This window comes from Pyrus communis, chromosome 10 (assembly GCF_041283825.1).
Source record: "Pyrus communis isolate YQ-2024b chromosome 10, ASM4128382v1, whole genome shotgun sequence".
NCBI lineage: Eukaryota > Viridiplantae > Streptophyta > Magnoliopsida > Rosales > Rosaceae > Pyrus > Pyrus communis.
The window spans coordinates 16,388,290-16,412,417 of NC_142574.1; the positions used below are offsets into that span (position 1 = coordinate 16,388,290).

Consider the following 24,128-nt stretch of genomic DNA (forward strand, 5'->3'; position numbering starts at 1 on the left):
CTAACCAACCTAGTTGTGAATTATTCTCATATACATATGGCTCTAAAAAGGTCATGTTTTCGTAATATAAGGTTCCTTTTAATACTGTTTCTAGGTTAATACTAGCGGATCCAGTCAAATTACAGAAGGCGACAACAAACTCACAATAATGTTAAATTAGATGAGACTAGCATATAATTTTTTTTATCTTATTATGAGTATGTAGTCCCACGTACAGTCGTACTCAAGATTTTCTCGGATTTCTTTGTACTTATTTAATAAAACTGAATAAAAACAAAGTGGAAAAGAGATGGGAGATTGAATCATGTTTAGGTTGTCCCATTAATTAACAATTTAATCCCCATTAATCTTTATGAGTCAGCAACATCAAACATGTGATTAGCGTAAGACACCAAAAACAATGACAATGCCTCTCCCCCCCTCTCTCTCTCTCTCTCTCTCTCTCTCTCACAGCCAGCAGCTGCATGCAGGTTTTGCTTACGTGGACCCACCAAATAAAATGAAGATGATAACGACACAAATCTGCTGAGAAGTTGAGACTTGAGATCAAAGCCGCATATTCCGTATCAAAATATGGTATGTATAAGATTCGAATCTAAATCCTAAATCCTCACTTATAAGTAAGCAAAGATATGTCAGTAAATCGGAGGAGCACCTAAGAGCTGTTAATAAGAATTCCACGATCAAAGGGCTGTCACGCTTTATCAATCAAATGCCTAATTGATTTCATGGGCGAGGCAACAGGTCTCAACCCCATCAATCAGAAAATGCTATGTGTATCACAACCAATTACGATCGCACTCAACTCTACTAGCATAAAAGAATACGACGCTCTTGAATTCTCATTCATCTTCTAACTATAATTTAGACATCAAATTACTTAACATGTCAATTCATACGTCTTCTAGCACTTGACTCACACCAAATTGGTGTGACAAACCTAACATGTCAATTCATTCTTGCTTGCAAAGACATCAAAATAATTCTCATCCCCACGCCCTCTTTTACCATATTTTTTTTTTTCATTTAGCATTTCAATTATAGAAGAGCGTTTTAGATATAACCGTCTAACATAAAGTAAGAAATATATTTAATAAAATACTTTTATGCAATGAGTCAATTTTAGATATAACCGTCTCTATTTTTTCTTACAAAAAATCTAAATAAGGAAAATTTGAGTCGAACTTTGACCTCAAGTGTAGGAGTAAAATGCTTTCAACCATCGGAGCTACAAGCCTACAATCCACACCCAAACCACCTGAAAAACCATTATCATCAATTTCTTGTTTAAACTGTTGCTTGTTATTTAAGGATCATAAAACGTTTTATGTAAATTAATTAATAGTTATTTGATAAAAGTAAAAATAAAATACGAAACGTGAAAAGAAAAGAAAAAATTATCGAAGTGGATGAAAAAGGTGACGCTAAGACTGTAGTGGTGTACGTTCCCAGTTCCCACCATTCTTCTGGAAATTCCCCTCTCTCTCTCTCTTCTTTCTCTCTCTAAATTGTTGAGTCGGCGTTCGGTCGAAGAAGCTCGAGCAATTGGCAATGGTGGTTCTTCTCTGAGAGGGAGCGATATCGGAGCTCTGTTTTTTCCAAATTCGGAAGCTTTGGAGGAGGAGGAGGTAGCTATTGAATCGGTTGATTGCGAGCTGAGGAAGAAGAAAAGCTTTCAGCTTTAATGGCGGTGGAGTACGAGTGTTGCACCAGCGGATTCTTCATTCACATAGTGGTCATCGTGCTGCTGGTGATGTTCGCGGGGCTAATGTCCGGCCTCACCTTGGGCCTCATGTCCATGAGCCTCGTCGATCTCGAGGTCCTCGCCAAGTCCGGGACGCCGAAGGATCGCAAACACGCCGGTATGGCTTTTGATTTTGATTTTTTTTTTTTTGAGTTTTTGTTATGTTTCGTTTGGAATTCTCTGCTCTGTTTGGCTGCTGGGAAAATGCGAGAAAAGGAGGAAAGAAAATGGTGTGGGACCCTATTTGATGTTGATTTCTAGTAGTTTTAGAATAATCTGGATTGGTGTTTTTGTTCGATTTCGATTCGAGGTTAAGTTGATTGTAAGGAGCTGCAAATGATTATTTTGAATTGGATTGTTCCACTGTGGAAGTATTTTGCCCAATTATGTTTTGGTAATTCCACTTCCACTTGTTGAAATATGAAACTTGCGTTCTCCATTTGCATGAAAAGTGGTGTTTTGAGAGGAGAAAGGGTGTGTCAGTGTTGGAATTAAGGAGTGAAAAGTGATTTGGTGAGAACTAGGGCCCGTTTGGGATTGTTTCTCGCAGGGGTAAAAGCGCTTTCTGACAGCCGAAAGTGCCATCTCTCATGATGATTAATACTGGGTGTTTTTTTTTTTTTTTTTTGTTTTGTTTAATGTCTTGTGTTTTCATGACTCTGAAATTTAGTCGAAAGATAAGCATGCACCTAAGGGAAAAGAACGATTTTGTGCGAGGGGTTTTAACTTTGTAAAGATAAATTCCGTTGTACTAGCTTCGTTTGACATTGTATCCGTTGTACTAGCTTCGTTTGACATTGATGTGTACAATGCGGTTTAATTAATCATTTCGTCTCTCTATGTATTTTGTTTGTAATTGCAGCCAAGATATTACCAGTTGTCAAAAAACAGCATCTGTTGCTTTGCACTCTGCTGATTTGCAATGCTGCTGCGATGGAGGTACATGTTATTGATGTTTATTGGAAAAGATACTAATTTCGGTAAAATAATAATGAAAGGAAAGACGATATTGTAATCTCTGTTCCTTCTCTCAGGCACTCCCCATTTTTCTTGATGGTTTGGTAACAGCTTGGGGTGCAATCCTCATTTCGGTGACATTGATTCTTCTGTTTGGCGAGGTAAGTGATATATGCCATTTTGTTTGTATCGTAGGATGGCCTATAACATAGATAGTTGAATTTTGTAAATCTGACTTCTGCCAGTATGTTTTCATATTCTTAGTTATTTATGATCTGAACTAACTGGCTCTTTGAGGCAACACTTAGAGGGCATATCCACAACCCTAGATTGATGTTCATTGGTCTGCTTGAGAAAAATTACATTGAGAACACAAAGTTACTTTAATATCGCTGTGTTGATATACCATGTTACATTTATTTCTGAAGTTAGTGATGATATCAAACATGGCATGAGCGTGTCACTAACTTCTGTTCATCTGTGTCTGCAGATTATACCACAATCTGTTTGTTCCCGATATGGTTTGGCTATTGGTGCAACAGTGGCACCATTTGTCCGTGTTCTTGTTTGGGTCTGCTTTCCGGTTGCATATCCTATTAGCAAGGTGTGACAGATTTAGCACTTACTTTTTTCTCTGCAATTTCTTATGCCAGTGGCATGAGTTCAACTCTCTGACTATTATGTTCTATGTGGTTTCCAGCTATTAGACTATCTGTTGGGCCATGGACATGTAGCTCTATTTCGCAGAGCTGAGTTGAAAACGCTTGTAGATATGCATGGTAATGAGGTACGTCTGACAGCTCTCTTAAATTGAATTGTCAACTGTCACATAACTTCATCATTCTTCAGTAATTCTTTCGTTGGGTTCGTTCTTCTCACTTCTGTTATTAGAGTACTTACTACCCGCCTCATAACCATATATGACTGTCTTGTTCTAGGCTGGAAAAGGTGGAGAGTTGACACATGACGAAACAACCATTATTGCAGGAGCACTTGAACTCTCTGAGAAAATAGCTAGAGATGCCATGACTCCCATAGCTGAAACTTTTGCAATCGATATCAATGACAAGCTTGACAGGTCTATTATGCTTTACACATTATAGCAGAAAAGTCAACTTTCGTTGGTTGTATAATAATGTTTTGATTTGCAACCCTAAATGCTGCTTATCACACAGGAATTTGATGAATATAATATTGGAGAAAGGGCATAGCAGAGTACCGGTTTATTATGAGGAGCCTATGAATATTATTGGACTCATCCTGGTAAATTTTTAACCATGCCCTTTTCTATACCTCCCAAGTTCCCAACTTGCTGGTTAAAACCAGTGTAAATCAGAACTTACTTGGCTTAAATATCTCTGTCAACTTTGAGTTTGAAATTATCTGCGGATAGGCAATTTCTAGGACATGTTGAAAAGCTGTGCTATGAAACTTAAAACAGGTTACTAAATTAATTGTAATCCAAATTCATGTTGAGTTAATTAGTGCTTAAATTTTGAGCATGATAAACAAGTTAATGTATCTTGTTTTCTGCTTTCATTCCATTTGATTTATCATGATATTAGGTCGCTATATTTTTCTTTGTAACGTACTTCTCTAAACTATTTAAATTCAAAATTTAGGTAAAAAATTTGTTAACGGTGAACCCAGAAGATGAAGTGCCCGTAAAGAATGTCACTATACGCAAGATTCCAAGGTATTTTGCGTTGTTTGAGGTCATTTTTGTTGTAATATTAATTGCAGTACAAATTTATGATGATTTACATAAATTGGTGTTGAACTCTCATTTGTTTGATAGGGTTCCAGAAACGTTGCCCTTATATGACATATTGAACGAGTTCCAGAAAGGTCACAGTCACATGGCTATTGTTGTTAGAAGGTGCAATAAGAACGCGGAGCAGACTAATGGCAATCCAGATGACAGTAAGTACCTGCTTCCTACTGTAGAATGCCTTGAAAAAATTTCCATTGGCAAAAATTTTCCACCTGACACCTTCAGACTCTATGATCGGACTCTATTTTTTTTTTTGTGAGAGACTGATTATAACTGTTGTCTATATCTCTCTCAATAGATCCAGTGAAAGAAGTGAAAGTCGATATTGACGGTGAAAAGCCTCTTCATGAGAAGTTGAAGAGCAAAAGATCACTACAGAAGTGGAAGAGCTTTACAAATACAAACAGTGCAAATAATTCATACAGGAGCGGGTCCAGAAGCAAGAAATGGACAAAGGAGATATATTCAGACATCCTGCAGATTGATAGTGAGCCACTCCCCAAGCTCCCTGAAGAGGAAGAGGCTGTTGGCATCATAACAATGGAAGATGTTATCGAAGAACTTTTACAGGTACTAGCTCTCGCTTTAAGCACCATTTCTATTTTTTGTTGTATCCACATTTTCTCTTACGAGGCTTTATATCCTGACATCAATATTCGTTATGTAGGAGGAGATTTTCGATGAGACTGACCATCAGTTTGAGGACTCATAACACTGGCATTTCTTGGAAGCAGGTCGTCTCCTTGCCGTAGATATTACAACGGAAAATTAGTTAATTTGTTTGTCATTTGTGTCTGTAAGTGCTGAAACAGGTTTGTTAGAAAACTCTACTAAAACCGTATTAAAAAGTCATATGGTTGAGAAGTTATTAGACGAATGTCAAAACTTTCTCCAGGCGAAGTTCTGAATATTTTGAGTTTATGATGGTCGTCTTTTGAGTGAACAGGCTTTTCAGATGCTCTGGTAGGCAACACACGCGCATCGCTTTGTAGGGTTAACAGGGATTCGAGAAAAATATGCACCAATTCCGTACAAGCCAGAGAATTCTTCTCAGATAAAGCGCCTCTTAAGTATGGTATTTATTTGTTTTTTCGTCCTTCCTCTTCGTCTTCTCGTCCTTCCTCTTCTTCTCTTTAGATTTTTCCTTGGATTTGTGCTTGTTCGGGCTACCAGACTTCACCTTTTTTGATTTCTTCCTCTCATCGTCATGCTCCTCTTCGGAAGTATAACATAAGTTATGTGAAGGCCTCTCTGGTCCATACGCACGGCGTTCTTGTACACCGGGACTCTGCAGCTGCTCTTCCTTGGAGTCCGAAGAACGGGGAAGATAAGGACCCTTCTCATCCATCCTTGACCCAACAGCACCTCTGCCACGCTTGACTCTTGTCATAGCAAGAAAATCATGCTAATTAGCCATATATTCTCTCGTACACGGGGGGTGGCGAGGAGCCAGAGCGACAGAGAGAGGGTTACCTTGAATGTAAAAATTCTTCGAGTTCTTCGTCTCCTAAACCATTCTCTTGCCTTGAATGGCAGCTCTCGTATTCTCTTTTCCTTGACGAGCAAGAAGGACCAGCACTGTCATCTGCAACGGCCTGTCCCTTACCACTGCATCTCGGAGAGTTGCTATCTCCGCGACACCGCTCTCATCCTTGTTCCCTTCCAGCCTATTGTCCAATTCCTTCTCTTTCTGCCGGAGTCGCCACATTTCATTCACTTCAACAACTCGATTTGCTGGAGAAAACAAACAATAGAACTTGAGCTCAATGACAGCGGTCACCAAACAAGTAAAACATGCGCACCTTCCTTTCTAACACAGCAGTATAGGAACTGACCTTGTTGCACACCACAAACAGTAGCACTGAGGAAGCGTGAATTCGGCCGGAACCTTGTTTTAGGCTGCTGAAGATAAGCAAGCACACCTTCCGTCTCAGCTTGACGCCGCAATTCAGCGGCTTCTCTCATAAGAATTGCAGCTATTCTGTTCTCCGTCTCTAAATCCATCTAACCCTTTTAAGCAAAGAATCTTGATCAATACAGCTTCGGAATCACAGTGAACTTGACTATTAGTTGTAAACTTGAGAGAGACACAAGTAAACTTTCTGAATGAGGGGAGCCATTCACGAACAGAAGGAGAAATACACTCATGTCAACAACCTATTGCTACATAACCAAGGTACGAAAGCGTGTTTACTAACATTAATATTTTTACGACTATTTTGCCTTAAAGATTATGTTCCGAAACAGCTAAAAGACATAACAAAATTCCAAATTTCAAGTTAAACGATATTCGATCCGAAGTGTAAAATTTCATGTTCAACTAACAAATTGAGAGTGTAGACCATTGATGAAAAACCATCTACCCTCCTTAAGAAAAGCCATTGAGACAATTAAAAACATCAATCTTTTGGAGTTTCTGGTATCATAAACTAGTTCAAAAACTTAGTTATGGACACCTCTCTCTGATATCATGATGACTACAAAGCAAATTTGAAAGAAGCTAATTCAAACCTTCCTCAAACACAGATTTACGATAAGCAAACCGGGGACTTCCGGGGACTACGAGCTGGGATTCCCAGAGGTTAACTAAAGAATCAAGCAGGTATATAGCAAATGAAAGCATAATCTGGAAATATGTACTCTAAACTGCTAGTGCAGACCAAGTCATAAACGCCAAGTTATCGCTATAATGTAAAGTGAAGACACAGCTGAAGCAGATTACCGAATGGAAACTCTGTCGTTATGGCACTTTATTAGCTCCTCAAACTTTCTTTTGGATGTCCTCAACCTGATACAACCAGTCTTTCATTAATTCAGGGAAACTTTGAATACTTGGATCTAACGGACGACATGACATAAAACCAAGCGCAGTTGCGTTCTAAGATTCATATAGCCGACCCCATTTAGCAAACTAAAAATTATGCAGAAACATTCAAACTACAACCAAACCCAAACGAGAATTCTCATCGAAACACGCAGACCAACCAGAATTACAAACTTTCCATAAAACCAAACAGAATTGGAGACAATCCAATGCCAAATTTGAAAAATTACAGAATTCCACAACAGACTAATCAGAATCACAAAATTAAGAAGAAAATCAAGCTAAAAAAGAGGCTTTTGAAAGATGTACATGAAAAAAACCTCGTCTTTATGTTATTGATCAAAGTGGTGGCCATCAGAAATTAAAATCAATCGAAACTGCGAACTTGAACTTATGCTAACGAAATCCTAGAATCTCATTCCTACTCTTTCCAATAATTTCGTCTCAAGAATCTCAATAGTCAAACAAAATGCTCAAAGAAAATTATTTGGAAAAAAAAAAAAAAAAATAGTGGCGGCGTGTTACCCCGGTGATGGCGTCTCCTCCGCCGTTAGTAGTGTCTCGGTCCGCTGCTTCCGGCGGTGATGGGAATCGAAGTCAGGTGAGAGAGGAGAAAGGAGTCTTTTTCCCTAAACGCAAAAGGAAAGCTAATCTTTTATTAGGACCAAAATACCCATACGTTCTCAAACGAGACTCTTCTGCTTGCTAGCGCCGCCGAGAGGTAACCAGAAATATCCAACTCGAAGTTCACACTTGTCTGCGATTCTTCAAAATCCAAAAATGTCTTCTTCTTCGCTGTTGCAGACTTCGATCTCGTCCTCTTCCTCCGCTTTCTTCGCCAACCACAACTTGACATTCAATTCCAGGTATCAATTTCCCCGCTTTCGTCTCCTTTTTCCCTCCAATTTTCTCAGCCGCCAAACACATTTTATCTCTCACAGCTCACGTTGTTGTCACTGTTTTGCAGAGCTCGGAGTGTCTTGCTTCCAGCAAAACACGTTGGCATCTGCAAATGCGTTGCCACTCCGCAGGCGGAGAAGACCGGTCTCTCTCGCTCTCTCTCTCTCTCTCTCTCTCTGTTTCCTTTTTCTCTGAATTTATTGATTCAATTTAATTTTTAACTTAACAAGTCTCTCTTTTTTGAATTTTTAATGTGAAGAATACAAAACCCAGGTGTCCCGGAATGCCAACATAGCCAAACTTCAAGCTGGGTATCTCTTTCCAGAGGTTTGTGATGATCTTTCACTTGCTGGGTTTACTGGGTTTGGGGTTTAGTGTTGAGTTTCCTAGCTGGGTCTCTCAAATATGGCATTGCCCTTTTGATTTAGGGTGTTCAAATGTTACCGTATCGATTTACCTAATCAGCATCTCTAATACGATCCTGAATAAAATGTTGGGTTTTTACATAATCAAGAAAAGCTAGTCATTGAGTTACTCTAGTGGCTAAATGTTAGTGCTTTTTGTGGTTTTTACGTATTTTTGGCATATGCTGTACTCTATTCATATATCGATTGCTGTTTCCCGGTTGATTTGTGATTTTATATTACATTGATTGTATAGGTTGCTAGAAGAAGAGCGGCGCACTTGAAGAAGTACCCTGATGCACAAGTGATTAGCCTTGGGATTGGTGACACCACTGAGCCCATTCCAGAAGTTATAACCTCTGCAATGGCAAAGGTACCTTTTATTGTTGCTTGTACATTATTGTGGTATCCCAGCCTGGTGGAAGATAACTGAATGGATCCTGAATTAACCACCTTGGCGCAGGTTTATCAATAGCCCTGGCACTGTTTATAAGGGTGTGGGGTGAGAAAGTTAGGGTTTGATTAACTTGTCTTTAAAAAAACTAGATAGAATGCATTCACTCTGGTGTTCTTTAATTATTGAAATTCTCCTATCGCTTTCACTGTTCCATTAATAAGAGCAAAGTTGTGTTTCGGTTGATTGTATGTGTGGTTGCAACAGAAACAGCATACATGTTTGTAAATGTGTAAAATTATTCAAATGCTGATCAAGGAATGGAGCTAACAGAATATAATCATCCCGCTACTTTCAAACTACCACAACAGGACCACCACAAATAAATATTTCCTCCTTAAATGGTTGTTGATGTTAGTTTCTTTCGTGTTACTATTTCTATGTAAAACTTTCCTGTTTACTTTTGTTTCTTTGAGGGAGATTAACTTCAACATAACCAACCTGAACGTTAATGTGAAAGTACTCAAAGAATAAACCCCGCCCCCTCTCCTTTTTTAAGATTCTTGATTTTTTATTATTATATGATTCATTTAGCTTTTGTTCTGCTAGCCAACTAAGCCAAGTTCATTGTTAGCGTAAACTGAGCTTGTTTTGGTTGAAGCAGTCAAGTAGCCAACCTTTTGATTGAGGCAAACCACGTAATATAGTATAGTGGCCGGCAATTATTCTCAGATCACATACATTAGATTATCTTGTCCTCATATGTTATCCCTTGAAAATATAGGCTCTTAATCCACATCAAGAAATGTTATTTTCTGTGAAATGTCAATATATTTATTTTTGTGGTATATTATCCAGGTATTATGAGCATCTTTATGTCAAGAATTTATACGCATTCTAAAACATGCATTATATTTGTATTACCTTGAAAAAAAAATGACAACGTGTAGCACATTCATCAGTTTTTATGTCTTTCTAAATCCATATTGTTTCTGATTTGCAGAGAGCACATGCTTTGTCTACCCTAGAGGGTTACAGTGGTTATGGACCTGAACAAGGTGAAAAGGTATTTGGCCTTCTCATTAGGTTTGCTAGTTGACGGTTTTTTAAGTTATTCTATGCAAATATATCCTCCCATATAAATAACATATAAATATTAGTGATGATGAAGACTAAGACAAATTGTTAATCTGTTCAGCCACTAAGAGCTGCAATTGCTTCTGCATTTTATGACAACCTTGGCATAGAGGAAGATGACATCTTTGTTTCTGATGGTGCAAAATGTGACATATCCCGCCTTCAGGTTTCATACTTTCTACGTATCGTAATTTTTATTTTTCCTATGTACCTTGCTTTTATATTTTTCATGTGCTTATACAGGGTTTGCCTTGTTTCTACCGTGGTAGGTTGTTTTTGGGTCTAATGTCACAATAGCAGTGCAAGATCCATCTTATCCGGTAATTCTTGTTCTTATTCTTTAGTTGCATGTTTATCTTGTCCTGTCTCATCTCTCTTGCTATTATTGTAATGTTCGGTAGGATTTTTTTCCTGTTTTTAATGTACAGGATTACATTCTGTTTAAAGATTTTTGGACAAAGATTGTGAAAAAGAAAGATCTATCTTCTGTTAATGTTGTGTTAAGTGTTCACGTACTGTTTAAAAATTAGGAGAATATTCTTTTCTTATTTGCAGGCTTATGTAGACTCAAGTGTTATTATGGGCCAGACTGGACAGTATCAGAAAGATGTCGAGAAGTTCGGAAATATTGAGTACATGAGGTGTACTCCTGAGAATGGATTCTTTCCTGATTTACACACTGTTTCTCGAACAGATATCATATTTTTCTGCTCACCAAACAACCCTACTGGTTCTGCTGCTACAAGGGAGCAACTGACACAACTGGTACAGTTTGCTAAGGATAATGGGTCAATCATAGTATACGATTCAGCATACGCCCTGTATATGTCAGATGACAATCCTCGCTCAATCTTTGAAATCCCTGGAGCCAAAGAGGTAATCTATAATTTGCATATTCGCAAGGCTCTTGATTCTTTGTTTTATTGAAATCTAGTTCATGTTACTCTTATATCTATGAATATGCAAAATCTAATTCATGTATTGTGTTTCTGTGTGGCCATTGCAGGTTGCACTTGAGACATCATCGTTCAGTAAGTATGCTGGATTCACAGGAGTTCGTTTGGGGTGGACTGTTGTTCCAAAGCAGTTGCTCTTTTCAGATGGATTCCCCGTTGCCAAGGACTTCAACCGCATCGTTAGTACTTGCTTCAATGGTGCATCCAATATATCACAAGCTGGTGGTCTTGCTTGCCTTTCACCAGAAGGCCTTAAGGTGTGTTCTTATGTGTCTTGATTCATTGGTAAAGTTTCAAATTTGAAATCCGCCTGCATCTGTTACAAGCTATGGTTACATTTGTTTGATTTCTACTCCGTTAGGCCATGCGTGAGGTGATTGGTTTCTACAAAGAAAACACAGAAATAATAGTGGAGACAGTTGAATCTCTTGGCTTTAAGGTGTACGGAGGGAAGAACGCACCCTATGTGTGGGTGCACTTCCCTGGCCGAAGCTCATGGGATGTATTCAGCGAGATTCTTGAGAAGACTCATGTGGTCACCACACCTGGGAGTGGTTTCGGATTTGGGGGTGAAGGTTTCGTCAGGGTTAGTGCGTTTGGCCACAGGAGTAATGTATTAGAAGCCTGCAAAAGATTCAAGCAATTATACAAGTAATCCAGAGATTAGCATCCGCTGTCTACTATATTTAGTCCGAAGATAAAATCGACAGTGGCCTCCGTTTATGTTTAATGTTGTGTGCTAGTAAGTTGAAAACTCAAGTTCAATGTCATATTGGTTTATGGATTCTCTTAGGAATGCAAAGCATGTTTCAGCTACTGCAGTAACATTATGTTTGGATGAAGAAATTTAAGATTACTAAGAAATTTTAAAATGACAGAAATTGAAATTACGGGATTTTATTTTCTAGAATTTGTGAATTTTCTTGTTTGGTTTACCTAAAAGAACAATGGAATTGAATATTGAATTTGTTATTTTTAAACTTTCAATTATAAAAATTGAAAAATGACGCCTATTTACATGAAGTTTAAACTTGGGAATTAAAGGTCCTAAATTCCAAGTTTTTGTTTTCATGCTGAAATTCTAAATTTATATGTTTATGAATCCAAATAAAGGAATTAGTGCATGTTAATTTATAAATTGATTTTTATTCAAATTTCAAGTTTATTTTCCTCATCTAAACATAGTGTAATTGAATAATTTTGCATAATTTTTTAATTTGTTTCGGTAATTCTTTTAGCCGCTTTTATAGGTGCGGTTGCCCTGGCTTTATGTAATGTTTCAACGAGATTAGATGCCTGGACTACAGTTTGCATAAATAAAATTGCTGATAGTTCATCCTTTACCAGTCGTTCAAGATCAACTATTTGGAGGTCTCTGGTTTGAAACTCGTTGTTGGTGTGAAAGCCAGACTTGTGGTTAGTGGAGGTTGAAATGCCTCTGTGAGTCTTCCTGGTTTTCGGAAGGGATGGATAATGGGGGCTTACTACCAGTTAGACCTAACATACGTGTCGTGTTTCTCATATTCGTGTCGTTTTCGTGTCATACACGATAGCTTAATGAGTCATGTCGTATAATACCTGTTAACATAAACGGGTAATATAACCCAACCCGAAATCAATCCGTTAATATTATCAAGTATTATGATCCGATCCGTTACCTGTTAAGAAAATTATATTTTAAATCAATAAAAATGAAAATGAAAAGCATAATTTGACCCAAAAAAATGTAAAACATAATATTAAATTAGTATATACATATTAAATTTCGGAGTTAAAGTTGTAAAGTTTTTCATTACGAGTGATTACATTTTTCACACTTCTACAATTATTATTATTAATTTTATTAATTTTGTACTAAAATAAAAAACACCGTTCATGAGATTTGGAGGGTTTTAAAAATCTAAACGACCAGCTTTTATATCTTTCAGACTTATAGATTAATGATTATGAATTTTGTTTATTTTGAACTCTCTTAAAAATACTATTCATGAGAGTTTGTATGGTTTTAAAAATTCAAACGATCATATGCCCAACCTCAAAGTGTAGAGGATGCGACTACGAGCGTTTAAATATTTTTTTCATATTTTTCGTACATGTAAATTAATTATTATAATTTTTTTAATGTGTTTGGTATTTTTAAATTACTTGATATTTTTATTTTTAATGTGTTTTATGATTTTTAATCTCAATCTTTGCCTATAATATACTATAAAAATAAATAAATAAAACTTAAAATTTAAAATTTATATAGAATAATAATTAATAAACAATATATACATATTCATTATATCTATTGTATTTTATAGTAAGTTTTTTTTTGGTAGTTTAAAAAATTAAAATCTTCAAAACCATTTTTTTCTTATCATGTCGAAATAGGTTACCCGCGTGTCACTCTCGTGTAAGCCTATTAAGGATCCGTTATTAACGTGTTATTATCGTGTGACACGATAATGACCTGATTAGTTATCGTGTTGACCCAAAACCCTTCATTTTCTTGTCATTTATGTGTTGTGTTAACGGATCGTGTAAAAAATTGTCAGGTCTACTACCAATTGTCCCTTACAAAAAATAAATAAATAAATAAAAAGGTATGAAAGCTAAAGAGAGAATGTTGTTATTGTAACAATGTTGGTTTTTATGTTGGGAAGTGTTATTGGCACTCCAAAAATCTCATTATACACTCCTCATAAGTGTATTTTTCTTTCCAAATATAGAAAATTTGGAGTGTAGAATAAGATTTTTGGAATACCAATAACAATTCACTTTATGTTGTGTAATGTCATATTAGATATTATTTGTGACGAGAAAAAATTCAACGAATTTTCAGGATAATATGTGTAGCCGATGATTCTATGTGCCGTTTCGGAGTATCTCCATGAAAACCAGAAGAGATTGGATTGCTTGCAGCCAAGGATGCTTCCAACTCCGGAATATCAGCTTGCTGCTGCAAACATGAAATTAAGTATAAAATTTAGGGCCAATGTTGAAGAAAAACACGATTCGGAAGCCTAAAGTTTAAAAAAAATTCCCATGCACCCAATAATTGGAGAGTAGGGTCCCACATTATTTGATCTGTTTATTGAATTTGGTCCACTATCAAGTCACTGGGAGCCAACTTTGACATTGAGAAGGTATTGAGGGGGTTGTAGGTGGCAATTAATTGACAAATTGATCGCAAACAATTTTTTATATATTCACAAACAATAATGGAATACTCTACACTAAATTTATTTAAATTCTAGGACAATGTTTGAATCCAATATTACGCCACTGATTTGTGCACCAAGGCCATTGAGTGAACAAGTTCTAAACCATTAAATGATTGTTAAGATGACATTCAACCATCGTTGATAGATAATATTGTGATTTGTAATCATAACATAATAATTATGTATTAAGAGTTCATCGGAATTATTTTCCTGTGTACGATAAATGGGATGCAAACCATATCCCTAACCCGGAAGCAAAACGCATGTGTTGATCCAATTAAAAGTCGTAATGGGATAAAGATGGGTTAGTGGTTATTTATTTATTTTATTTTATCAAACGATAGATTTTATTAGATTAATCAGCACACGAGAGATAAGCTGAAATTATGCTGACAGTTTAGATATGAAACCCATCTTTCAAGAAAATTCAAAGAGGTCTTATTTTTGAAAAATTCCTAGGTGGATGGCTAAAGGATATGGCACGCAAAATGATTGGTCACATCAAGTTATTTTAGCAGAGTTTAAGTCCAGCAGGATGATATTCCACAAAGTTAGAATAGCAATTGGACTCTACACGGGTGTCAGGCTGCGCCAAGCAAATTGAAAAAAATATTCAAGGTTGCAAAAATTGAAAAAAATAACCTTCAACTTGTTGTGGTCTATATTTAATGGGAGAGGGGACCGGCAGCACAGAGAAAATAGAGAGAGATACGTTCGTAGTGTTGTATAGAGAATTGTTATTTCCCCTACACAGTGCCTTTATTTATAGTAATAAGAGAGAAGAAATCATTTTCCTTCAAGGAGTACAAGTCCTAATAGATAGAATAACTAGAATGAAATATAATCTAGGATTTACACAATCACACTTAAATAAGAAGTTTATAACACTTCCCCTTGAGTGTGTAAATACTCAAGTAGATTCGGCATCATGTAGAGTTGACAAAGTCGACTCGTCGACACTGATTTTGGGAACACGCTAGTCTCAATAAGGTAGGAACTTGCATAAGGAACTAAGTCTCACAAAAAACCCTAAGGTTATGGTAAAAACCGAGTAGGGACAAAATCTATAGTCTAAGGAAAAATACGTGAGTAATGCAAAGTCAAATGAAACGTCTATGAGACGTCATCAGGGATATGATCAACCCAAGGTGAGTGTCTCGTCAAAACATCGTTATGTAGCAAAAACCCAGTGGAAAAAGAACTCCTAATCGTAAGGAAAAATAGTACATTAAGATCAAGCAAGTATACTTCAAGATACTCCTCCTGAGTTTGACACAATTCCAAAGAGAACTAACAATGTTCCAACTCAAAAAGTTTATGCATACCAATTCCTTGAACAAGCTTATGAAATGTCGCATTCAATAGTGATTTGGTGAAGAGGTTGGCCAAATTGTCTTGTGAACGGATTTGCGTGATTTCAATCTTCTGATGCTCTTGTTGTAGATGTGAGAAGAAGAACTTTGACGCAATGTGCTTGGTGTTGTCTCATTTGATGTAACCCTTCTTGAGTTGTTCAATGCATGCTGCATTGTCTTATAGATCGTCATCGGGACGTTAACGACGGGGTAAAGATTACAGGAGCTTTGAATATGGCCCACAACTACTCTCAGCTATAAGTATTCTCGAGTTGCTTCGTGTAGGGCGAGAATTTCAGCATGGTTAGAAGAAGTGGCAACTAAGGTCTGTTGAGTTGACCTCCAAGAGATTGCGGTGCCTCCAATAGTAAAGAGATAACCCGTTTGAGAATGCATCTTGTGCGAATCAGATAAGTATCATGCATCGACATAACCAACAAGGTGAAAATTGACTAGAGATAAGGGGGTGTGGCATCACTCAAGGATCTATAGGGATAGAACAAGCCCAGCTGTAGTACCCTTAAGGTTATAGAATATGTTTTAACACCAGTCCAGTGTCTGCGTGTTGGTACATTACTGTATCTTGCCAAAAGATTAACAGCGAAGGAGATGTCGGGTCTAGTGCATTAAACTCTTCATAATCCTCCTTAGATAAGGAACTTCAGGCTCCTAAATCTCTTCATAATCCTCCTTCGGGTGGAATGAATCTCATTTTTGCATCTAGCGATCGAACGACCATATGATTACTCGAAGGCTTTGCTTTATCCTTGTTAAAGTGGTGCAACACCTTCTGGGTGTAGTTCGATAGATGTACTAAGATTCCATCCGAACGGTGCTCTATCTTGAGACCGAGACAGTATTGAGCCTTTCTTAGATCTTTCATCTCAAATTCCAACGTCAGGTGCCCGACAATTCTCGCGAGCTCTTCAGGAGTTCCGATGAGATTCATGTCATCGACATATACTGAACAATTGTAAAATTGGAATGTGACTTCTTAATGAACACACAAGGGCATAGTTCGTTGTTCATAGATCCTTGACTAGCAAATACGCACTTAAACGGTTATACCACATTCCTCCGGATTGTTTCAAACCGTAGAGTGATCACCTTATCCGAATTAAGATCGTGTTCTAGGGTTCGGAAATATTTACTCCAGCCTATGTAAGTCCTTCGAGAACTTTCATATAAATTTTCGCATCAAGATCCCTATAGAGATATGCAGTTACTACGTCCATTAGCTGCATACTCAGTTTTTCGGAAACTACCAAATTGATAAGGTAGTGAAAAGTAATCACATCCATAACGGGTGAATAAGTTTCGTCAAGTCAATCCCGGGGCGTTGTGAGAAGCCTTGTGCAACAAGACGAACTTTATAACGCGCAATTTCGTTCTTCTCATTACGCTTCTGAACGAAAACACACTTGTAGCCAACGAGTTTCACATGTGGAGGAGTAGGAGTTACAAGTCCAAACATCTTATGTTTCGCAAGCGAATTGAGTTCGACTGGGATTGCTTGTTTCCAGTTTGACCAATTGGTTTTACGTCAACATGATCTCAGTAGCTACTGCATACGCCGGAGGAGGTTGCTTCATTAGATTTTGCAGCGATGTGGGGTGTTGTATGATTGGTTATTCACAAGTGCATTTCAGGGTTTGACATTCAGACGACCGAACCACTTTTATCGTAAAGATGCTTATTTCTTTTGAGTATCTTTGTCCCTACATCTTGATTCATGTTCTGCGTGGTTATATTTGCACAGATATAGTTGAAGCGGCCAAATTGGGTGTAGAAGATTGAATTTCGTAGCCAAAGACATAACCTTGTCTTCATGTTTCAGAACCCAAGGTTGAGTGTGTTCCTCGACCGAAGTTGCTCGATGCAAAATTCAGCAACGCATTTCATCACCACACCACCTTATCCATCCGACTAAGCTTGGTAGCGAATTGTTTTGTCTGCATCAACAACCATCCACAGATGGACGTAGTTAGCTCACTAATTATTCAGCCTACGAGTCACGTAAGTCTTGTAGTTTTAGAGTCAAGGAGATGAGAAAGATTAAACTCAGGACACGGTGGGTCGAAATAAAGTCCCTATCCACCACTTGCAGACGTCAACATAATGACGGGAGAAAAATTGCACCATTTGATGTAATATTGTTGAAGCATGACCAAAAGGAAAGCATTTATCAAGGTGGTTGGTTGTCGCCTTTGCATGTACATATGAGAGAGAACAAAATTGCACTTATTTTTCTTTTTATCTAGTGATCTGTAGCTTTGTGATCTCCAAATTCCTAAACTGGCAACAGCATGCTCCCAATCCTCCTCGCCACTCCACAAGAGGAGAATACTGCTCTCTCTCTCTCTCTCTCTCTCTCTCTCTCTCTCTCTCTCTCAAATTTATTCATTTAATTTGTTTTCGAACAAAATTAAATATTGAAATTTTTTGTTTCTGTGATGTGAAGCTTACAAAACTCAGGTGTCCCGCAATGCGAACATAGCGAAACTTGAAGCTGGTTATCTCTTTCCAGAGGTTTGTGGTGTTGTCATGTTCTTTCACTTTCAAATGTGGCATTGCCCATTTGATTTACCTGTACAACTGTTAATGCCTTGGGAGTGTGGTTTTATGTGGTTTTGGATTTATGGCTGGACTGTCGTAGTAAATATTCGATTGCTTTTTCGGGTTAATTTGTGATTATATATATCGTTTTGTTACGTAGATTGCTAGAAGAAGGGCTGAGCACTCGCAGAAGTACCCTGATGCACAAGTAATTAGCCTTGGGACTGGTAACACCACTGAGCCCATTCCAGAAGTTATAACCTCTGCAATGGCAAAGGTACCTTTTATTGTTACTTGTATATTATTGTGGTATCCCAGCCTGGTGGAAGAACAGAAGGGAACCATAAAGTCCCGATTAACTGAATGGATCCTGGTTTAATCACCTTGGCGCATAGTTTATCAATAACCCCGGCACTGTTACAAGGGTGTGGAGCCAGTGAGTAGGGTTTGATTAACTTGTTGTTTAGAAAAAAAAACTAGATAAAATGCATGCACTCTGGTGTTCTTGAATTATTGAAATTCTCCTATTGCTTTCACTGTTCCGTTAATAAGAGCAAAGTTGTTTTTCGGTTCATTGTATGTATGGTTGCGACAGAAACAGCATACATATATCTGTAATGGTGTAAAATTATTCAAATGCTGATCAAGGAATGGAGCTAACAGAAAATAATCATCCCTCTACTTCAAATTGCCACAACCGGACCACCACAAATAAATATTTCCTCCTTAAATGGTTGTTGATGTTACTTTCTTTCGTGTTCCTAGTTCTATCTAAAACTTACCTGTTTACTTTGTTTCTTGAGGGAGATTAACTTCAACCTAACCAACCTGAACGTTAATTTGAAAGTACTTAAACAATAAACATGGGTTTGCCTCTACTTCTATTTTTTTCAGACTAAATTGAAAGTTGCTCTCTTTTTCTGGACAAAATCTTGAGTCCAACTGCTTTATCTTGTCTATAGCCTTTCCGTGTTGCTTTGTTGGGGTTGGCTGCTAGAGCCCCTGTTTATTCTGACATGGCTTATATTGCCTGGCTATGACATCTTTCCCATTTGACTTTGCCCTCGTGGTCCAGTTTATCAAGAATTCTTGTAGCGTCTGATGCAAACTTAACAACTTGAGCAAACAGTGGTTGATCATTCGGATGAACAGGCTTCTTCATAAAGATTGACTCTAAACAATCTCCAAATTTCCTGCATATACATGATGAGTTAAATATTGTTGAAGATGTGATAATAAATCAATAGTAAAGCCATACTATCTTCACATACAACTGATCATATGCCGTACCATCTCAACTAATTAACCATATGCCGTGCCATCTCTAAATTAGAGATTCGACAAGTTATGGTTGATTAAGATGGTACAACAATTTAGATTTCAACATCTGGTCAACAGTTAGCTACTAATCACACTGATATTATCCCCACTTAACTACATGCACATCTCAGCGGCAGGTGCTGGGTTCTATCACAAAAAACCATGGTGCAATTAGACGTGTAACCATTCAACAAAAGTTGTGTAATCAATGAAAAAAAAAAAAGAGACTAGAATATAAAGTTCTTCCATAAATCGCTTTTGAAACAGCTTTTGACTACCTGTTTAAATAGCTTTTGAGTTCGTCTTTTGAAACAGGATGACCCCTTTGAGAATGAGAATGTCAAGAATAAAATTCTATCATTGTTGTCTAACATTAGGTTGATACTGATCAGGCACATCATGCATATTGGGGAGAACACGGATTCATTATCCAGAAAGATGTTACTGCATTTGTGCGTGCATCACTACTGTAATGATTTTGTTGAGAATATATCAATAATTTGTCGGTACATTTGGTTGGTCGCAGTTAATATTGATTAATATCTCTCTTACATGGATGAATCTCGACTTACATCGCTAGCTAGCCCTAACTCTGCAACACCATTTTAATACCAAAATCGATAGTTGGGGTTTTCTTCAAGATCTATCCATGACCAGTCCCTAGGAACGTACGTAGTTACCAATGGCAAGTACTCGTCCATGTTCTTGCCAGCTGACAGTTGTATAATTAGTTGAATACTTATTACGTATTACTTGCACCACAAGTTATTTGACTTCAAATCTAGAGTTTGTGTCATAAGCGGGATGCTAACCGAGTCTTATTTCTTTTCTATGCCTTGTAGGCTTAAGGACTTGGCATATTTCTTAGTGAATGCCAACAATCCATAATTAATCCTTTGAATAAAAGCCGATTCCAACTAATTTATATTGAACTGCCCTGTTTACAAACTTAGAGAATGAAAGCAAATTAATCTACAAATGAAACTTTAAATTGATCGTAAATGTAAAGAATCAACTGAAAACACATACGTCTAACTGTAAGACAAGGCTGATGAATCACTTGGGAAGTGATCGAGCGAATAAAGAGCGTCGGGCTGGAAACAGAGCTCGTCGGACTGAGTTTCTATGTTGTTTCCTTGAGAAGGACATCAGTTGGGATGATACTTCAACTGATAATCTCTTTTTTGTTTTTTTTTTTTTTTAGATTTTTGACCTTTTATTATTATACGATTCATTTAGCTTTTGTTCTGCTAGCCAACTAAGCCAAGTTCATTGTTAGAGTAAACTGAGCTTGTTTTTGGTTGAGACAGTCAAAAAGCCAACCTTTTGATTGAGGCAAACCAATCCTATACGCATTCTAAAACATGCATTATATGTGAATTACCTTGGAAAAAAAAAAAAAAAAAAAAGACGTCGTGTAGCATATTGTTGTTGGTCAGCTTTTATATGTCTTTCTAAATCCATATTGTTTCTGATTTGCAGAAAGCACACGCTTTGTCTACCCCAGAGGGTTACAGTGGTTACGGAGCTGAACAAGGTGAAAAGGTATTTTGGCTTCTCATTAGATTTGCTAGTTGACGAGTTTTTAAGTTATTCTGTGCAAATATATCCTCCCATATATAATATTAGGGATGATGAAGACTAAAGGCATATTGTTAATCTGTTCAGCTACTAAGAGCTTCAATTGCCTCAACATTTTATGACAACCTTGGCATCGTGGAAGATGACATCTTTGTTTCTGACGGTGCAAAATGTGACATATCCCGCCTTCAGGTTATTTTACTTTTTATTTACAGTGATTTTTTTTTTTTTTCCTCAAAATTTTCATGTTCATCGTTTGATAAGTATGACCATACTTGTAGTACTCTGTTGTAGGTTGTTTTTGGGTCTAATGTTACAATGGCAGTGCAAGATCCATCTTATCCGGTAGTTTTTGTTTTCAGTCTTAGTTGCCTGTTTATCTTGCTCAGTTAACTCGATGCGAACTGTTCAGATACCGCTTTAAATTAAGTAGAAGTTTCTTTTCTTTTCTGCAGGCTTATGTAGACTTGAGTGTTATCATGGGCCAGACTGGACAGTATCAGAAAGATGTTGAAAAGTTCAGTAATATCGAGTACATGAGGTGTACTCCTGAGAATGGTTTCTTTCCTGATTTATGCGCTGTTTCTCGAACAGATATCATATTTTTTTGCTCTCCAAACAACCCTACTGGTTCTGCTGCAACAAGGGAGCAACTGACTCAACTTGTACAGTTTGCTAAGGAGAACGGGTCAATCATAGTATACGATTCGGCATATGCCATGTATATGTCAGATGACAATCCACGGTCAATCTTTGAAATCCCTGGAGCTAAAGAGGTAATATGCAATCTATACTTTGCATATTTGCAATGCTCTTGATCCTTTCTTTTATTGAAAATTTATGTGCAGCTGCCGGCTATATCGATCACTTGTTTGTTAGAGATTAATGCTACTAGGAATAGTTTGCATATGTGCATTGTACATCTGAAATTTCCTTAGCCTGTCATTGCACCTTTCATAAGTGATCCCCATTGTTCTCTGTTTCTGTGAGGCCACTGCAGATTGCAATTGAGACATCATCGTTCAGTAAGTATGCAGGATTCACAGGAGTTCGTTTGGGGTGGACTGTTGTTCCAAAGCAGTTGCTCTTTTCAGATGGATTCCCTGTTGCCAAGGACTTCAACCGCATTGTTTGTACTTGCTTCAATGGTGCATCCAATATATCCCAAGCTGGCGGTCTTGCTTGCCTTGCGCCAACAGGCCTTAAGGTCCGTTCTTATGTGTCTTGATTCGTTGCTAAAGTTTCGAAGTTGAAATCCGCATGCATATGTTTTTACAAGCAGTGCTTACAATAGTTTGATTTCAACTCCTTGTAGGCTATGCGCGAGGTGATTGGTTACTACAAGAAAAATGCTGAAATAATTGTGGAGACGTTCGAGTCTCTTGGTTTTAAGGTGTATGGAGGGAAGAATGCACCCTTTGTGTGGGTGCACTTCCCTGGCCGAAGCTCATGGGATGTATTCAGTGAGATTCTTGAGAAGACTCATGTGGTCACCATGCCTGGAAGTGGTTTCGGACCTGGGGGTGAAGGTTTCGTCAGGGTTAGCGCGTTTGGTCACCGGAAAAATGTATTAGAAGCTTGCGAAAGATTCAAGCAATTATACAATATTTGATCCGAATATAAAATCGAGACTTGCCTCCGTTTATGTTCAATGTTGAACGACGAGCCGTATGAGGTGAAAATCTCATGTACGTGAGTAGCAAACTTAAGTTCCATTTCCTATTGATTTGTGGATTCTGTATCTTAGGAATGGAAAGCATTTTTCAGCTGCTGCAGAAATCTTTAAATTCGTTTCCATAATTATTCTAGCTATAGAGAGTGAAAAAATGAATTTTTATTTTCGTTAACCATCAATTAACACAACTATTAACTTCTAATTAGTGGAATCAAGATAGATGTGTCTATGCTAACAGTTCTATTCTTTAAAACCGGTACAATTGGTGGCGAACCACGGTTATCCATTTCACCCATTCCGTTCCCGAAGGAGGAAGCTAGCTGAGAATTGCACCGTACCCGTCACCTCAAACATGAGAGTAAGAAGCATTTACAACTTAGTTTCTTTGCAAAAACATCAAATGATCTTTTTTTTCTTTTTTTTTTTTTTTTCTGATGATGTGCTTGAGGGAAGTGAATTTGTTCTTGGAAGAATCCTATACCAAGTGTCGCCGTGCTCTGTAATGCTACCAGCAAAAACGCTCGATCTGCACCCACGCACCTCAAAAGACCATACGAAATTGCTCAGGATATGCGATAGCATCTACTATACGAGGAATATAAATGAACCCCGTTCTTGAAATTGGTCAGATACCATTTTTTAGCTTCTAGAAAACACATTGTCAAGTTATTTGTAATTGTTTTGAAATTATGTCAATTTATATTTTTTTTTTGTCTGTTTGAATGTCTAATTCCCATTAAATTGATGAGGTTTTTCTCATACTCATTATGTCATCAATTTTAATAAATAAGTATATAATCAATCAAGACCGAAGATACAAATTAATATAATTTCAATGTCTTGCATTAAAACTTTATGTATCTTTTTTTATTTTTTTTATTTTTAAATCATTACAAACTTGATCTGAACCGTAGTTAGTCTTAAAAAGCATACGGTTGTGGGTTTAGTCTTCTAGCAAATAAATAAAACATATTATAAGCGTATTGTACGATACATATGTACACACGAAATTTTTATACACAATTTATCATTGGAAAAAAAATTTACACTGATACGCATTGTTACACATGCTGTGGATTATCCTAGTGATTTTCAACCCATTACATTCTGAGTTCAACATTTTTTTAATCACTTATAATAAAAAAAATAAAATAAAATGTGCATTTTTACATATTACTAAATAAATGAAAATTTAATTTAAAATTTTTGTAATGGGCCACTCTCATTGTATTATCATAGGAAAATTGACACTTGATAAAATAAACCCACATACTTTTTACATACTATATGAGTCCCGTAATTTATGGCTAGTTTGGCGGGTAAAACCCCCTTAGGGTTGAAA

General features: G+C 37.2%; 3 protein-coding genes and 1 pseudogene across 6 annotated transcripts; 3 read left to right on the forward strand and 1 right to left on the reverse strand.

Annotated features, from left to right (window-relative positions):
* The first annotated feature begins 1,343 nt into the window (after nt 1-1,343).
* Nucleotides 1,344-5,396, forward strand: LOC137730279 (DUF21 domain-containing protein At2g14520-like). 2 transcript variants are annotated; one of them, XM_068469340.2, is made up of 11 exons: nt 1,344-1,862; nt 2,607-2,683; nt 2,779-2,862; nt 3,192-3,305; nt 3,402-3,488; nt 3,640-3,779; nt 3,877-3,964; nt 4,324-4,397; nt 4,500-4,624; nt 4,774-5,045; nt 5,143-5,396. In XM_068469340.2, exons 1-11 carry the CDS (start codon nt 1,685-1,687, stop codon nt 5,185-5,187), a joined length of 1,284 nt encoding a protein of 427 aa, XP_068325441.2. In that variant the 5' UTR covers nt 1,344-1,684; the 3' UTR covers nt 5,188-5,396. The 2 variants fall into 2 exon arrangements, with proteins under 2 accessions (XP_068325441.2, XP_068325442.2); XM_068469341.2 differs by having other exon boundaries at nt 1,412-1,862; nt 4,780-5,045.
* On the reverse strand, nt 5,317-7,957 carry LOC137730280 (uncharacterized; annotated as a pseudogene). The gene is made up of 5 exons (XR_015952191.1): nt 7,825-7,957; nt 7,198-7,263; nt 6,311-6,479; nt 5,949-6,209; nt 5,317-5,857 (listed from the first exon to the last, which is right to left on the reverse strand). The product of XR_015952191.1 is annotated as an uncharacterized LOC137730280 (transcript).
* On the forward strand, nt 7,613-12,000 carry LOC137730278 (LL-diaminopimelate aminotransferase, chloroplastic). The gene is made up of 10 exons (XM_068469339.2): nt 7,613-8,165; nt 8,267-8,343; nt 8,459-8,526; nt 8,860-8,976; nt 10,001-10,063; nt 10,196-10,300; nt 10,404-10,454; nt 10,690-11,010; nt 11,141-11,347; nt 11,452-12,000. Exons 1-10 carry the CDS (start codon nt 8,080-8,082, stop codon nt 11,743-11,745), a joined length of 1,389 nt encoding a protein of 462 aa, XP_068325440.2. The 5' UTR covers nt 7,613-8,079; the 3' UTR covers nt 11,746-12,000.
* Nucleotides 12,001-17,933: 5,933 nt separating this feature from the next.
* LOC137730282 (LL-diaminopimelate aminotransferase, chloroplastic-like) lies at nt 17,934-22,890 on the forward strand. Of its 2 annotated transcripts, XM_088677368.1 has the most exons (9): nt 17,934-18,002; nt 18,116-18,183; nt 18,371-18,487; nt 21,013-21,075; nt 21,199-21,303; nt 21,406-21,456; nt 21,567-21,887; nt 22,112-22,318; nt 22,427-22,890. In XM_088677368.1, exons 3-9 carry the CDS (start codon nt 18,479-18,481, stop codon nt 22,721-22,723), a joined length of 1,053 nt encoding a protein of 350 aa, XP_088533494.1. In that variant the 5' UTR covers nt 17,934-18,002; nt 18,116-18,183; nt 18,371-18,478; the 3' UTR covers nt 22,724-22,890. The 2 variants fall into 2 exon arrangements, with proteins under 2 accessions (XP_088533494.1, XP_088533495.1); XM_088677369.1 differs by lacking the exons at nt 17,934-18,002; nt 21,406-21,456 and having other exon boundaries at nt 18,045-18,183.
* The last annotated feature ends 1,238 nt before the right edge of the window (nt 22,891-24,128 follow it).

Bases quoted from the DNA above. Each gene is read 5' to 3' on its own strand.
- LOC137730279 (XM_068469340.2), top strand. From the start codon at position 1,685: ATGGCGGTGGAGTACGAGTGTTGCACCAGCGGATTCTTCATTCACATA. The intron at 2,863-3,191 runs GTAAGTGATATA...CTGTGTCTGCAG, and splicing joins TGATTCTTCTGTTTGGCGAG to ATTATACCACAATCTGTTTG. The intron at 5,046-5,142 runs GTACTAGCTCTC...TTCGTTATGTAG, and splicing joins TTATCGAAGAACTTTTACAG to GAGGAGATTTTCGATGAGAC.
- LOC137730278 (XM_068469339.2), top strand. From the start codon at position 8,080: ATGTCTTCTTCTTCGCTGTTGCAGACTTCGATCTCGTCCTCTTCCTCC. The intron at 8,166-8,266 runs GTATCAATTTCC...ACTGTTTTGCAG, and splicing joins AACTTGACATTCAATTCCAG to AGCTCGGAGTGTCTTGCTTC. The intron at 8,344-8,458 runs GTCTCTCTCGCT...TTTAATGTGAAG, and splicing joins TCCGCAGGCGGAGAAGACCG to AATACAAAACCCAGGTGTCC.
- LOC137730282 (XM_088677368.1), top strand. The intron at 21,304-21,405 runs GTTATTTTACTT...ACTCTGTTGTAG, and splicing joins GTGACATATCCCGCCTTCAG to GTTGTTTTTGGGTCTAATGT. The intron at 21,457-21,566 runs GTAGTTTTTGTT...TCTTTTCTGCAG, and splicing joins TGCAAGATCCATCTTATCCG to GCTTATGTAGACTTGAGTGT.